The 14,785-nt window shown below is 40.4% G+C and overlaps 1 protein-coding gene across 6 annotated transcripts in view; it reads right to left on the reverse strand.

Moving 5' to 3' along the window:
- LOC117400325 (ras-responsive element-binding protein 1-like) overlaps positions 1-14,785 on the reverse strand; it is an 80,610-nt gene that overhangs the window by 6,114 nt on the left and 59,711 nt on the right. For all 6 annotated transcript variants that reach the window (XM_059022554.1, XM_059022553.1, XM_034000118.3 and 3 more), the window contains 2 exons: positions 4,432-4,621; positions 1,627-4,291 (listed from right to left, as the gene is read on the reverse strand). In XM_059022554.1, the coding sequence (XP_058878537.1) occupies positions 1,627-4,291; positions 4,432-4,621 (2,855 nt within the window). The remainder of the gene's footprint in view (positions 1-1,626; positions 4,292-4,431; positions 4,622-14,785) is intronic.

The raw sequence follows: 14,785 nt of genomic DNA on the forward strand, positions 1-14,785 counted from the left end.
CTTTGGTTAATTATTTATGATAATTACTGCTTAGACAGAGAAATCTGGTAACATTTAGTGTTTCTTAACTTCATAGCCAGTGGTTGATGGTGGTCAAAAAAAAATGGGGAGGCAGAAGAAAAGCAGAGGTCTTGGGGTCCCCTTAAGCCACCAGCAGCAGAAAAATCTTATTTTTCTATTCTGACTGACACTTCTTATATCTTAATGTTTTACCCCAAGCTGTTAAAACGCATTTTCTCCACCAGCCAACAGAAAAAAAGAAAACAGTAGTCCACTGTAATTTATTCTACTAAACTGAACTGTTACACACTGCCAACATATGTTTAAAATACAACATTAATACAGCATTTAGATTTCAAGACCACGTCACTTTAACATACTTTGCATAAAATATTTTCTAAACAAAATTGTTAAGCTGGAGAAAGGGAGACAATAATCAAGCACACCCTATCGAGTTAATTTGTTAAACTTAATAAATGGCCAACAAAATAATTAGATACCATTCTGTACATATGAAATGTATCTATTTAATATAAAAGGAAGCAATTCAGACAAACTTTAGTTCTGGAGCAAGGTACATTACTCAGCTGTATCTCTTGAAGCAAAGGTGGCTGATGGAAGACCTCCCAAAAGTAATAAAAAAAAAAAAACAGTAAAACATTTATTGAAAATTAAATACATAAAACTACTGTAATTGTATTAACTAGTACTGTGTACTTGGTTACAACCCGCGCCTCTCCTTTCACTCTCCTCAGTGTTAGCATCAGAGGTCATCAATGTGGGATGGCACATGTCCGGTGATTGGCTAAAACAGGCAAACGGGGATGGAAAGCATGCTGCCTTTGGCTATTATTTTAGACTGCTTTACTCACGTGTCCCATTCTAGCCATCTGAAGAAATGGAAGAATATGAATGGCTAATAGACATGCTAATCATAACTAGAGGAGGCAACAGTGCGTCTGCCAGTGTATGATCATAACTAGAGGAGGCAACAGTGCGTCTGCCAGTGTATGATCATAACTAGAGGAGGCAACAGTGCGTCTGCCAGTGTATGATCATAACTAGAGGAGGCAACAGTGCGTCTGCCAGTGTATGATCATAACTAGAGGAGGCAACAGTGTGTCTGCCAGTGTATCCCTCCTCCGAACGTCGGGTGGCTGCCTCCGCTTAAAATAGATAGGTTGAATATTGCATCTAAATAAATAGATAGATAAATAAATACATAAATAAGAACTTATTTATTTTAAAATGATCGAGTAGGCAGTGCCTCCTCCGACGAGCCGCCAATGTTTATGGCATATGTCTTCATGTTCAGCAACTCTTCACTCAAATGAAAATAATTAACATGTCATTCAGACATGCTTGTTTCTAAATCATTCAGAACTGCAACACAGATATTCCCGGGCTAATTTTCAAACACCTTACTAATCAAAGTCCTGAGGATGCCAGGCATCTGGGCACAGCAATGAATGGCCTATACAGTGTATTTTTATTAGAAAAAAGAAAAAGGGTGCTACCTATCATCACCATAAAGACAAATGAAAGGCTGCGGAGACCTAGGGTGTTTTGTATTATGTTGTGAACATACAAAGAACAAGGAATTATATTAACAAGGAGTTACCATACCTGTATGAGTCAGCATATGACGCTGCAGTGAGCTGGCCCATGGAAAGACTCTGGGGCAAAAGGGGCAGGTGATCTTCTGCAGGGAGTTGGAATAAGCGTTCTTCTTCCCTTTCATAATCTTTGCATCTGGCACCTCCTTCTCATCCTCGCTGGTCATATTCCTGTCCATCTCTTCTTTGATGTCTGAGGAGGACTGCAGATATGGGCTGAATTTATTGGTGTCAGTGGTTGCAAGCATCTTCTCGATGCTGGCAAACTCTCCACTGGACTCCAGGTCCACCACATTGGTGATGGTGGCTTTGGGTTTGTTTCTTGTTGCCCTCTTTTTGCCCCTTTTCTTAGACATGCACAGTGGGGAGTCATCCTGGGAAGCATCTGGACTTTCGGCCACCAGACTGGGATCATTAGGAGCATCAGAGTCTGCTGGAGTGACTGAGAGCAGTCCCTTCAGTTTTGCATTCTTCTCTGATCCTGGGGTGCCACTGATTGCATTAGAACTGGCAGGGTGAGCTTCTCTCTTCAGGAGGGCAGGAGCAGAGGACACAGAGGAGATGATTTGAGCTATGGAAGCCAAGGGGGGTAACTCCTTTGACACGTCAGGCTTTGGCAGCAGTGGCTTGGGCCTTATTGGTCGTAGCAGGGTGGAGTTGTTGAGTGCAGCCGAGGAAGCCATGGGAAGAGAGAGCTGAAATGGGGCTTGTAAAGTGGCCTGGGAATGCTTCGCCACCATGGGTTTGTCCAGGTCGCTTTTCCCATGGAAGACTGTGGGGGACGGGAAGAGATTGTCAGTCACATGTGATGGCTGCTCTTTCTTAATCTCTGTTGTTGATTCTGCTGTTGTTTTACCAGCGTTCTTGGGGATGGAGAGGTCAATGGGCTCCATGGAACCGTCATGGAACCGGGAGAGCTGGGGCGAGTGTATGTGGCTCCCCTGCTGGATGGTAACAAATCCAGAGCTTTTGCTCTTGTTGGAAAAATCCAGAGGCTGGTCCAGGTCTGCAGAGAAACAACTCACAGGCTCAACCTTGATAGGGCGTGGGATAAATACACCAGAAACCAGTCCATTCTGGGGAAGAGGGTAGGATGACTGCTCACTGTCGTTGGTGTTAGGGGTGGGGGACCCAACCTTGTTCACTTCAGCAGTCGGATCCGTGGTAGTGATGTGGTCCTCAATCTCTTTTTCTTGAACTTGAGGGTGTTGCTTGAGGAGGTGGTGAATACAGTTCCTCTTGGCCAAGAAGGCAGCACCACACTCTTTACACTCAAATGGCTTCTTCTGACACCCGTTATGGGTCCTCATGTGGATCTGCAGAGCCCGGTAGTTCTTGAGGTCGTTCCCGCAGTACCGGCAAGCAGTCTCAGGGATAGTGCACATGGTCTCGGGCAGGTCAGTTGTGGAGCAGGAAACATACTCGATGTTCTTCTCAATCTCCTTGCGTGTGACCTTCATATGTTTTTTGCGTAGGTGCCTCTCGCAATTTGCTTTGACACTGAAGGGGTAGTGGCAGATGCGGCAGATATAGGGCCTCTCTCCGCTGTGCGTACGCAGGTGGCGGATGAGTGTAGCCTTGTCAGGGGCAATGTAATCACAGATGTTGCACCGGTAAGGTGAAATGCCCAGATGATAGCGAATGTGAGCCCGGAGAACACCAGAGAATGCAAAGACCTGGTCACAGAAGCGGCACGGGTAGACACCTTTCCTTACAAATGAGCCCTTCTTGCTGGCTGCCTCTGCCATGATGGCCTTTAGGTCTTCCTCACTCACTTCCTGCTTGATTTTCCTCTCAACTTCCATGGGCATTAGGGTATCGATGATGCTGTCCTGTTCTAACTGTATCTTCATCTCTGTGGGCTCTGTCTTAAGCTGCAGCTGAGAGGAGTTGGGTTGCCCTGGCTTGTGCTGCAGGCTCTGATTGCTGGAGGATGACTCCACTGGACTCTTAAGGAGCTGGAGTGGTGGAGGAGGCAGGCTAGGACTGATGCAGCCTGGTGAGGCCTGCTGGGCATTCATGAGAGGGGGAGGAGTGGAGGCTGCCACCATCGAACGGGGGGTCACCAAAGGCTTTGGCTTCAGAGTTGGCATCTGCTTATAGACAGATTGTGTCAGAGTGGGAGGGGCCTGGGAGAGAGGGGGAAGACTGATCTGGGTCGGTGCAGAGGAAGCCATCTTGAGGATCTGTTGGATGTCAGCCAGTTCCATCCCTGACTCACTGGAGATGGGCTTGACCACTATATTATTATCAGGATGGATGATGAAGCCCTTCTGAAAGGGCTGCAGTGACAGAACTTTCAGGCTGTTCTGAGCGGACTGCGACAGGTGAGGAAGGTTCATCCCGGTGGCACAGTTGGCCTCCTGAGGTAGGTCAGACTTGGATGGTTCAACCCGTATTACTTTGATATTCTCAAGATCAGCACACATCTCGTCCTGCTTGGCTGGTTTCACTTCCGAGATGTGCTGCAAACCCAGAGATGCCATGAAGCTCATCTTTTCCACTTGAGTTGAAGAGTCCTCCTTGGGTTTGGTTTTGCCGCCTTCTTGAGGTCCTTTGTGGGTTTCCAAGTGGAGGCTGAGGGCTGATTGCAGGGGGAAAGCCTTATTGCACATTTCACAAACAAACCGGTGGAATTTGCTAGTGCATCTTCTCAGGTTTGTTTCACACCAGACCTGTTTAAAAAAAACCCAAGCAAGACGAGACTTAAAATAATGCAGAAAGCATTTCAAAACTGAAATAGTGCACAATGTTTTCACCAAAACATATGGGGATGTTTTGGAGTAATGGGAATTTTTGTCCCGGTAATTGGTACCTGAGCGATGTTTGGAAATTTCCGACAGGAGAAATCAATGAATGCCAGATCATTGAAGCCCACTGGAAGCAAGGGGTTGTTCTGGATGAAAGGCTTGCCTGAAGGGTCTGTGGGGAGCTGCTTGTGGATAACGGCATTATGTCGCAGCAGACCACGTTGGGTACGGAACGTGATGCAGCACAGGTCACACCTTGAACAAAAGAAAAGGCACAGAAGTTAAAATATACAAATTCTTTCATTATTGCAACAAGACCAAATAAAAATACATAGGTATCATTTTCTATACCCACAGTAAACATTTTTATATTTTTTAACCAAGTACATTCAATAAATGTACAAATAATACACTAGGCATTGTCAAATAATCTTTAAAACTGATGTAATAGGATTTAAGTGCAATTGGGTGCTAATAACAAAATATGAATAATAACAATCTCTTGTTGAAGCAACAGTTAACAGTTATTTCAGAATGTAATAAACACCCTGAACCTTGCAAACTGAGCTCAGACTTCTAGAACTTACATTAAACTAATACTGCTTTGCTGGTCAAACATCTGTTTTTTAAAATTGTAGTACTAGAGGCACAAAACAATTACATTCCAAAAGTAGACAAATCTAAATCTAAAACAAAATGGCCAAAATGGTTTAATAGATCAATTGAAAAAAATAATTCAGCGAAAAAAGGCACTTTACAGAGCATTTAAAAGGGACCAAAAACAAAGTACACAGAAAGAATACTTGGAACTGCAAACACAAGTCAAAAAGGAAGTTAGAAAGGCCAAGAGAGAGATAGAAATCAATATTGCTAAGGGGGCTAAAACCAATTCCAAAATATTTTTCCAATATTATAACAGCAAGAGAACATTCAAAGAGGAGGTTAAATGTCTAAGAGACACAAATGGCAAAACCATAGATGAAGAAAAAAAAATAGCAAATATATTAAATGATTACTTTTCACAGGTTTTTACAAAGGAGGACACGGACAACATGCCCGACATGCCTACCTGTTCCTACCCAATTTTAAATAACTTTAGCATAACAGAGGCAGAAGTGTTAAAGGGACTAGGAGCTCTTAAAATAAACAAATCCCCTGGGCCAGATGAGATCCTCCCAATAGTACTCAAAGAAATGAAAGAAGTTATTTACAAACCGGTAACCAAGATCATGCAACAATCTCTTGACACAGGGGTTGTACCGACAGACTGGAAAATAGCAAACGTAATACCGATCCACAAAAAGGGAGACAAAACCGAACCAGGTAACTACAGACCAATAAGCCTGACTTCTATTATATGTAAACTTATGGAAACTATAATAAGATCCAAAATGGAAAATTACCTATATGGTAACAATATCCTGGGAGACAGCCAGCATGTTTTTAGGAAAGGGAGATCGTGTCTAACTAACCTACTTGACTTTTTTGAGGATGCAACATTGAAAATGGATAACTGCAAAGCATACGACATGGTTTATTTAGATTTCCAGAAAGCTTTTGACAAAGTCCCGCATAAAAGATTAATTCTCAAACTGTACTCAGTAGGGATTCAAGGAAATGCGTGCACATGGATTAAGGAGTGGTTAACAGGTAGAAAACAGAAAGTACTGATTAGAGGAGAAACCTCAAAATGGAGTGAGGTAACCAGTGGTGTACCAGAGGGATCAGTATTAGGTCCTCTGCTATTCCTAATCTACATTAATTACCTAGATTCTGGTATAGTAAGCAAACTCATTAAATTTGCAGACAACACAAAAATAGGAGGAGTGGCAAACACTGTTGAAGCAGCAAAGGTCATTCAAAATGATCTAGACAGCATTCAGAATTGGGCAGACACATGGCAAATGAAATTTAATAGAGACAAGTGTAAAGTATTGCATGCGGGCAATAAAAATGTGCATTATAAATATCATATGGGAGATAGTGAAATTGAAGAAGGGAGCTATGAAAAAGACCTAGGAGTTTATGTTGACTCAGAAATGTCTTCATCTAGACAATGTGGGGAAGCTAAAAAAAAGGCTAACAAGATGCTCGGATATATTGTGAGAAGTGTTGAATTTAAATCAAGGGAAGTAATGTTAAAACTCTACAATGCATTAGTAAGACCTCACCTAGAATATTGTGTTCATTTCTGGTCACCTCGTTACAAAAAGGATATTGCTGCTCTAGAAAGAGTGCAAAGAAAAGCAACCAGAATTATCCCGGGTTTAAAAGGCATGTCGTATGCAGACAGGCTAAAAGAATTGAATCTATTCAGTCTTGAACAAAGAAGACTACGTGGCGATCTGATTCAAACATTCAAAATCCTAAAAGGTATAGACAATGTCAACCCAGGGGACTTCTTTGACCTGAAAAAAGAAACAAGGACCAGGGGTCACAAATGGAGATTAGATAAAGGGGCATTCAGAACAGAAAATAGGAGGCACTTTTTTACACAGAGAATTGTGAGGGTCTGGAACCAACTCCCCAGTAATGTTGTTGAAGCTGACACCCTGGGATCCTTCAAGAAGCTGCTTTATGAGATTCTGGGATCAATAAGCTACTAACAACCAAACGAGCAAGATGGGCTGAATGGCCTCCTCTCGTTTGTAAACTTTCTTATGTTCTTATCTCAAAGCACAAAACCCACATAGGTTTCTCTTTATTGGCTTTATACTAAACTTGGCTATCTACAAAGCCTGTCATGACCTATCTATAAGACATTCTTTGATGATAAAAAAATATATAAAATAAAATATAAAAAAAAGGTTTCAGTTTTTCCAGGCAAGTATCTCCCTTTATCACACATTATTGTTCAAGTGCTTATTATACTAATACTTCCTATACAGTAGGCATTTCACAGAGACCAGCCTGTGATAACCTAGTCAACTCTGCCACCACTAACCATGTATCCATTAAGTGTTGAAAGAGGCAACTGTGTAGTGTATATATATCACACAGCCTCTCCTGTCACACTGCTGCTTATGGGGATATGAATAGGTGGCTCTAGCACTTTAATCTGCCTCTACTGTGTCTAGCAATTGTTTAGAATCCCATCAACGGGCTTAATTGGTACAAAGCTTCTTTTACTGAAAGGTGAACATTTGTTTTTCGGTCATGCTGCTTTAATGCAGAGCAGTTATCGGTAGAAATTAGTATACAGGAGACGTGTGGGTACAGTATGTGTCTTTACACATAGGTTAGTATGTTTGTATACCATCAAGCTTCTTGATGGATGTGAACATATATGCGTTTTGATCCCATCCTATACATATGGGAAGAAGAAAAAACAGTGCAGTATTTCGATAGTTAGTGTCCAAATAAAAATGTAAGGCATTTCAAAAGAAATGTAACCAAGAAAAACTATTTCACATTAAAATTAAGTCTTAAACCTGATTTCTCACAGCCATGTTTGACATAGTGGAGTTAAAATCACTGCAGCCTGCCAATTTAGCAACTCAAGACACCTACAGCTCAACAAGGCACTCCCAAAGCTGCAGCTAACGTGTGGCACCTTGTCTTGGCACTGGGCTCGGTCAGAGGACAATGGAGGTCATTGTAAATCCAGTCCTCATCCTGTGGGATGCAGTAACAGCAGCCACCTCCTTAGCACTCACAGGATTACGCCACCTTAGTCAGGCCTGTCACTTCCAATTAGCAGCACATTTAACATCAGCTATGAAACATCAGATTACTGAATATTCTTCTTGGTACCTGTACACACACACACTCACAATTCTCATTAAGCCGGGCTTATACTACACGACTTTTGCTGATCGCCGACGAGCTGAGGAGTCTGTGACTAATTTCTTAAAATCTGGGACAAAATTAGGTTGTCGCGGACAAAATAGTCGATAAGTGTGAGAAGGTCTACGATGCCCCGATAATGGCTTCTGCGATCTCCCGACGCTCTTACGACATCCCGACAAATTTCTAACATGTCAGAAAACTTTAGTCCCCGACAAAGCAATTTGTGAAATGTGTGAGGGGCTACGGGCCGATTTCTTGACGAATGCTGCCTGTAGCCAATAGGACAAGCTAGCAACAATGGTGACGAAGAGAAAGGTTGTGCCCCGAGGTGTGGAGCTTCAAAATAGAGGAAAGGGTGGTGGAGATGTGGCAGGAACACCCGTGTCTCTTTGACATAAGTGATATTTCCTATCATGATCGCTCATTGAAGGAGCAAAGATGGAGGAAAATTGCTTTGGAACTTTAGGTACCCAAGTAAATAATTGTTATAACTTGTTAACGCCGAAGCAGATACAGTGTGTGGTAGTGTGTGCTCTCATTGCAATCCATTTCTACAGTCACTCGATATCCCTTTCAAACCCCTGCTGTATGCTTGTATTGCTAATCTAATTAAATACGACGAGGAGGAGGGCTGCGCATCTCTGTGTGTGAAATAGAGAGAAATTAGATTACGTTGTTGCATATTTAAACCTTAACAAACTTGTAGTAGCCACTAATAAAGTTGTAGAGTCTGTTCAAAAGCTCGTAGTACAAAATATTTATAAAAGTCTTCAAATTATTCATCAGAATTTGGTATTCTGATGAAAATCGCTTGACGGCCAATCTCCCACGCCAATCTTTTAATCTAATAAATATTTTGTACTACGAGCGAGTGTTGCGCTTTTTGAACAGATTCGATTTTGTTATTTTGGATGCACCTCGACTCGGTTCAGAGCACAGACGTCAAGGAAATAAATATTGACATTGCTATAATGTTATAACTGTTATAAACGTTTTTTGTTTGTTTGTTTTTATCGCAATATTGAACATTTGTGCAGCAGTCTATGGCCCTGAAGTATAAGTTCTCGTGCTGGAATTTGCAGAGTATGAAATTAGCAATATCCACGGTCCCATTATACACACGTAGTACTTACTATTCAAAATGCATGACTGTATGCTTTCAATTATATCGATATGAAGCATTATACTGTAATATGTATTTATAATTATTTTAGTTCAGTGGTAGAAGTCCAAACAAAAGCATCCTCTCTGCGGACACAATAGGGAAAGCTGCTGAAACCTCTTCGCACACAGTGGGAGTGGGGCAAAATACCTCACTTCCAGGCAGAAATGGATTTTAAAGAATCTTGAATTCTTAAAGCCATGCTTGTGCACCGTCATAGTGAAACCAGTTTGGAAGCAAGTAAAATAATTTTTTTTAATGAGAATATTTTTCTAGTATTTAATGTTTTCATATCAGAGAAAAATATTAATAGCAAAATCTACATAAGCCAACTGCGCGTCCAAATGGATCTTCTCCACGTTTTCTTCTTTTTTTTCTGTGCAAAACAATGCACAGACAACAGCGATCGCCTCCTCGCTTGACTCCACGATTCTCCCGAATGATGGCACAGTCCGTGACAAGATATGTCGTATAGTGTGTGTAGCTTGCAATCCCCTGCTCTACAGTGAGAAATCGTAGCTCAATCGGTACGTGTGCGTGGCGCTGCGTCTCCCGATTGAAAAAATCGTGTAGTGTAAGCCTGGCCTTACTCTATACAGAGCATTTAAAAAGGGATCAAGAACAAAGTACACAAAAAGAGCACTTGAAACAGCAAACGCAAGTCAAAAAGGTAACCAGTGGAGTACCACAGGGATCAGTCAGTATTAGGTCCTCTGCTATTCCTAATCTACATTAATGACTTAGATTCTGGTATAGTAAGCAAACTTGTTAAATTTGCAGGACGACACAAAAATGACAAACACTGTTGCAGCAGCAAAGGTCATTCAAAATGATCTAGACAGCATTCAGAACTGGGCAGACACATGGCAAATGACATTTAATACAGAAAAGTGTAAGGTACTGCATGCAGGCAATAAAAATGTGCATTATAAAATATCATATGGGAGATACTGAAATTGAAGAAGGAATATATGAAAAAGATCTAGGAGTTTATGTTGACTCAGAAATGTCTTTATCTAGACAATGTGGGGAAGCTATAAAAAAAGGCCAACAAAATGCTCGGAAATATAATGAAAAGTGTTGAATTTAAATCAAGGGAAGTAATATTAAAACTTTACAATGCATTAGTAAGACCTCATCTAGAAAATTGTGTTCAGTTCTGGTCACCTTGCTACAAAAAGAATATTGCTGCTCTAAAAGAGTGCAAAGAAGTGACCAGAATTATTCCTGGTTTAAAAGGTATGTCATATGCAGACAGGCTATAAGAATTGAATCTATTCAGTCTTGAACAAAGACGACAATACCGCGATCTAATTCAGGTATTCAGAATTCTAAAAGGTATTGACAATGTCGACCCAAAGAACTTTTTTCACCTGAAAAAAGAAACAAGGACCAGGGGTCACAAGAGATTAGATGAAGGGGCATTCAGAACAGAAGATAGGAGGCACTTTTTTTACACAGAGAATTGTTGGAGTCTGGAACCAACTCCCCAGTAATGTTGTTGAAGCTGACACACTGGGATCCTTCAAGAAGCAGCTTGATGAGATTATGGAATCAATAAGCTACTAACAACCAAACGAGCAAGATGGACCGAATGGCCTCCTCTCTTTGTATCCTTTTTTATGTTCTTAAGTCTTGCCTAACAAACATACAAAATGTTATTTTGTTAGTACTGACACTCTTAAAGAGAAGTCATGACAGATGTTTACTTTCAAAATGGTACGTACCTCAAATAGCATTTTTGAGAGTCGATTTTTTTTTTTTGTTGTTGTTTTATATTGTTTTTTGGACAATAAGACACTTACTGTAGCTGTGTCAAAACAGTAAGTTTGTAAATCTGGTGTTTGTGGAAGGGAAGGTAGGCCTCAACAGCAAAAACCCTGATAAGGGTTAAATTAGCACTGTTACTTGCTTCCCACAATAAACGACATTCAAATTAAAAAAGCTGCTCACCAATTATACTGCGTGCTGTTTTTGGCTCAAAGGAAAGCAATGTATCAATATGTAAAACTATAAGAAAAAAGTAAAGTATGCATAGCTAGGGATGCACCGAATCCAAGTTTACCGAATACCGAACTGAATACCAAATCTACAAAAAAAACTGTCAAGAAAAACTGAAGGAAACTGTTGAATAAAACTGGCAGCTACTAACAAGGGACGCGCACAATCTATTGTTTTGAGCCTTTTAGTTCACAGTATTTTTATTACCGAATGGAAATATATCCCTGAATAAGATTTCAGTTTGAAACTTACACAGTTTACCGCTAGCCCCCTCCCCCCACAACAGAAACATCCAAAAATACCGTTTACCTTTACAAGAAAGGAGAGCTGCATCTTTGCCATAACCCACTATTTTCTTTAATAACGTTTCAACCTGTTTAGCTGATCTGAGAGTAGGGTTGCCAACAGGCTCCAGATCTCGGGACACTTAAATAGGCAGGTCAGGTTTTGTAAACTGCCTCTAAACTGCAATGTATTCAGTAAAGTGAGTGTGAATTGTGCGAACTGTCGCTAAATTAATTGAATTGTTTTACTTAATTGTTACCAAAAGCACACTCCTGCCTGCGAGGATCGTTTCCATCAATCAGACATATACAGCAGCTGATTGGCTTTCTGAGTCTATGACTGGGCGGGACCGTGGAAGCAAGAAATATTAAACAAATAGAAACTTTACCTGCTGCCACAAGGTTAAATGAAAGCGTGCAGGTGAGTGCAAACTTATCTATAATCATGGTGTTGCGTTATTTTGATAGATATTGTTTACTGTATAAATAAATTCAAGCAATACGGATTAATCGTTGTTACGAGGCTCTCCGGATAGAATCGCCACCACAATTAAACAATTAAATACATTTACTAAACTGCTCAAGCAATTCACACTCACTTTACATGTAGAATACATTGCAGTTGAGAGGTGAATTAAAAAGAACCTGACCCGTGTTCCAAGATTCTGGAGCCCGTTGACAACCCTATATAAAACCCACGTTGATTTAAATGCACCGTGTGTGTAACACATCAAATAGGCTACGAAATAGTTTAAATTATTTTTATAAAACACAGCAGTTCCCAAATGGTTCAACTTGTATTGGCACATTACAGTAACGTAAAATTGTATTTACTAAAGCATATTGTTCAACAACGTCTTGCACATCTGACAGTTGTAAAGTTACAAAAAATATATATTTCTGTGCACTGATTTTTTATTTATTTTTTTCTCTCTCAGTATGATCTCTAAAACATGCCTCAGACAAAGCAACAAAGCACAAAAGTCTACAGAGTTTGCCATTACTATATATTACAGGTTTACTGCATAACTTTACTCCATGAAAAGTGAGGGTATGTTTGCATTCAGCAGCTGCGTGACGTGTTTATTATGTGCACCACCAGTAATAGGTAGTTGAAAGCCGCGACAGAGTTCATCAAATGTGTTCTTGTTATTAAATACAACACGTTACGTTCAATACCAGATTTGTGTCTTTTATGTAAAGAAGAACCACACACACTGGAGGGATATATTAAAATGGATGTGCGTCTGGGCGGATATAGGATTCGGATTCGTTTCACCGAATCCTAAATATTCGGCCGAATCCGAACCCTGCTCAAAAAGTAGGTATTCAGGCAGAATACGAAACAGAATCCTGGATTCGGTGCATCCCTAGCATTAGCCAAAGCCTGTAGCTTTAAGCGTGCATTAAGATGCCAGACACTTGCTATACTGTCTGTCTATCAGAAACTTTTTTAAAATGAAGAAATCAGAAGAATCAGGTTCCTCAAGAGACACACCATGATACAAATCATAGAGCAGGCATACTATCCAAACATGCCAACAAAATTATTTTATTGAGGACAATATGGTCTCCTTTGGCTTGCTGGTCAAATATATCTTATAAACAAACATCCGTCTACTAACAGAGTCTAAACAGACTGAGTGTTGGGTGTGGGGAAACTAAATACAGGACCTTTAGGAGTAAGCATCTTTGTATTATTCTTTGTTTTGCCAACATCTAATAAAACCAACCCCACTCCCCACCAATGATTTTAGTGTTTGCATGAATTACAGTTCATTGATTGCACCACTTGAACAGATAGTGGGAGAGCATGGATAAACTGCAAATGTTTAACACCTTGTGCAAACAACGTCTGCTTTTTAAATGTACTCCACCTATAAGTATTGATATTTTAAAAAGACACCATCTTGCCACTTTTCATCCAGAACTGGTGACCAGAGAAATACTATAATAGTATTGTAATTAGAAAATAAATTAGACATTTTTGGTAATTATCAGTTACATGAAGTGGCAGTAGTTTTTATTATTATTATTTATTTACATGGAAAACACTAATTATCCCAATACATTTTCATCATCTTAATCAAAAAGATTTCCATTCTGCTCAAAAGCCAGTTCAATTTATCCCTATTTAAATTCAAAAGGGAACATTTGTGTCAAAAAACCTAAGGGAGGAAGTGATCAACAAAAACTTGATCTAAGTGTGCACCAAGTTTGAAACGAAAACACCCTTACAACTCATCCTTCTGAACAAACTAAACTAAACCGCTGCACTAGTCTCTCCCAGTTGTGCACTGCTAGGAAGCTTCGTTACTGTCTGCTAATTCACTCCTACCCACTCTGTGCTGCCCCCAGCCCCCACTTTCCACAACCAACCAATGTATACGGCCTAAATCCACCGAAGAAGACGGAAGACAAACACTACATCAGATACAGAAAGATGCATTCTGAGCATGCTTTTGGAGACTGAATCACAAATGGAAGTTGCAGTTCCAAGGGGCTGTGTCAAGTTACAAAGCACTACAGTGCAGTGCATCACTTATACACAAAAGAAGGCCAAGGCAGAACACTCCTACATACAGCATAGTAGTTGCTTCATTTTTTTGATTTCACTCTATGTTCCAGTACAGCTCAGTATTTTTTTTTATTTTTTTTTATTTTTTTATGGTAAGCGCCTATTGGAACAAAGTTTTACAGCCTTTGGCTTATCCATCACTTGGCAGTGCGCTGTTCAGAAATTACAAAAAGACAAATAAGAGACCAAAGGGTAATAGTAAAAGTGAGTAATCGTTTTTTTTGTTTTTTTTTTTTAATTTTTTTTATCTGTGTTTTTTATTTTACTGCACTATTCCTAGCTTACTCTGCCTCCCCCCCCCCAGCACTGACTGCAACAGTAAGCATGGCTGGAAAGAGAAAGGCGATTACTTAATTCAGTGTAAATAAAATGTCTCTGTTGGATACTGTGCACAACAATACAACGTTACTTCAAAAAAGCTGAGGTTTCTGTAGTTGAGGAGAGTGCTAACGAAAATGCAACCGAAAGTGAAACTCTGACAACACCAGAAGGGATGTCAAGAGGAAGAATTCTCAGCTGTGTCACCTTAGCGACCAGGACGCTCTGCCTGAAACAGACACTGATGACGTAAGCGTGGTGCTGCGCTTTTATCACTGCTAATATGG

The sequence above is a fragment of the Acipenser ruthenus genome, chromosome 4 (assembly GCF_902713425.1).
Source record: "Acipenser ruthenus chromosome 4, fAciRut3.2 maternal haplotype, whole genome shotgun sequence".
Taxonomy (NCBI): Eukaryota; Metazoa; Chordata; class Actinopteri; order Acipenseriformes; family Acipenseridae; genus Acipenser; species Acipenser ruthenus.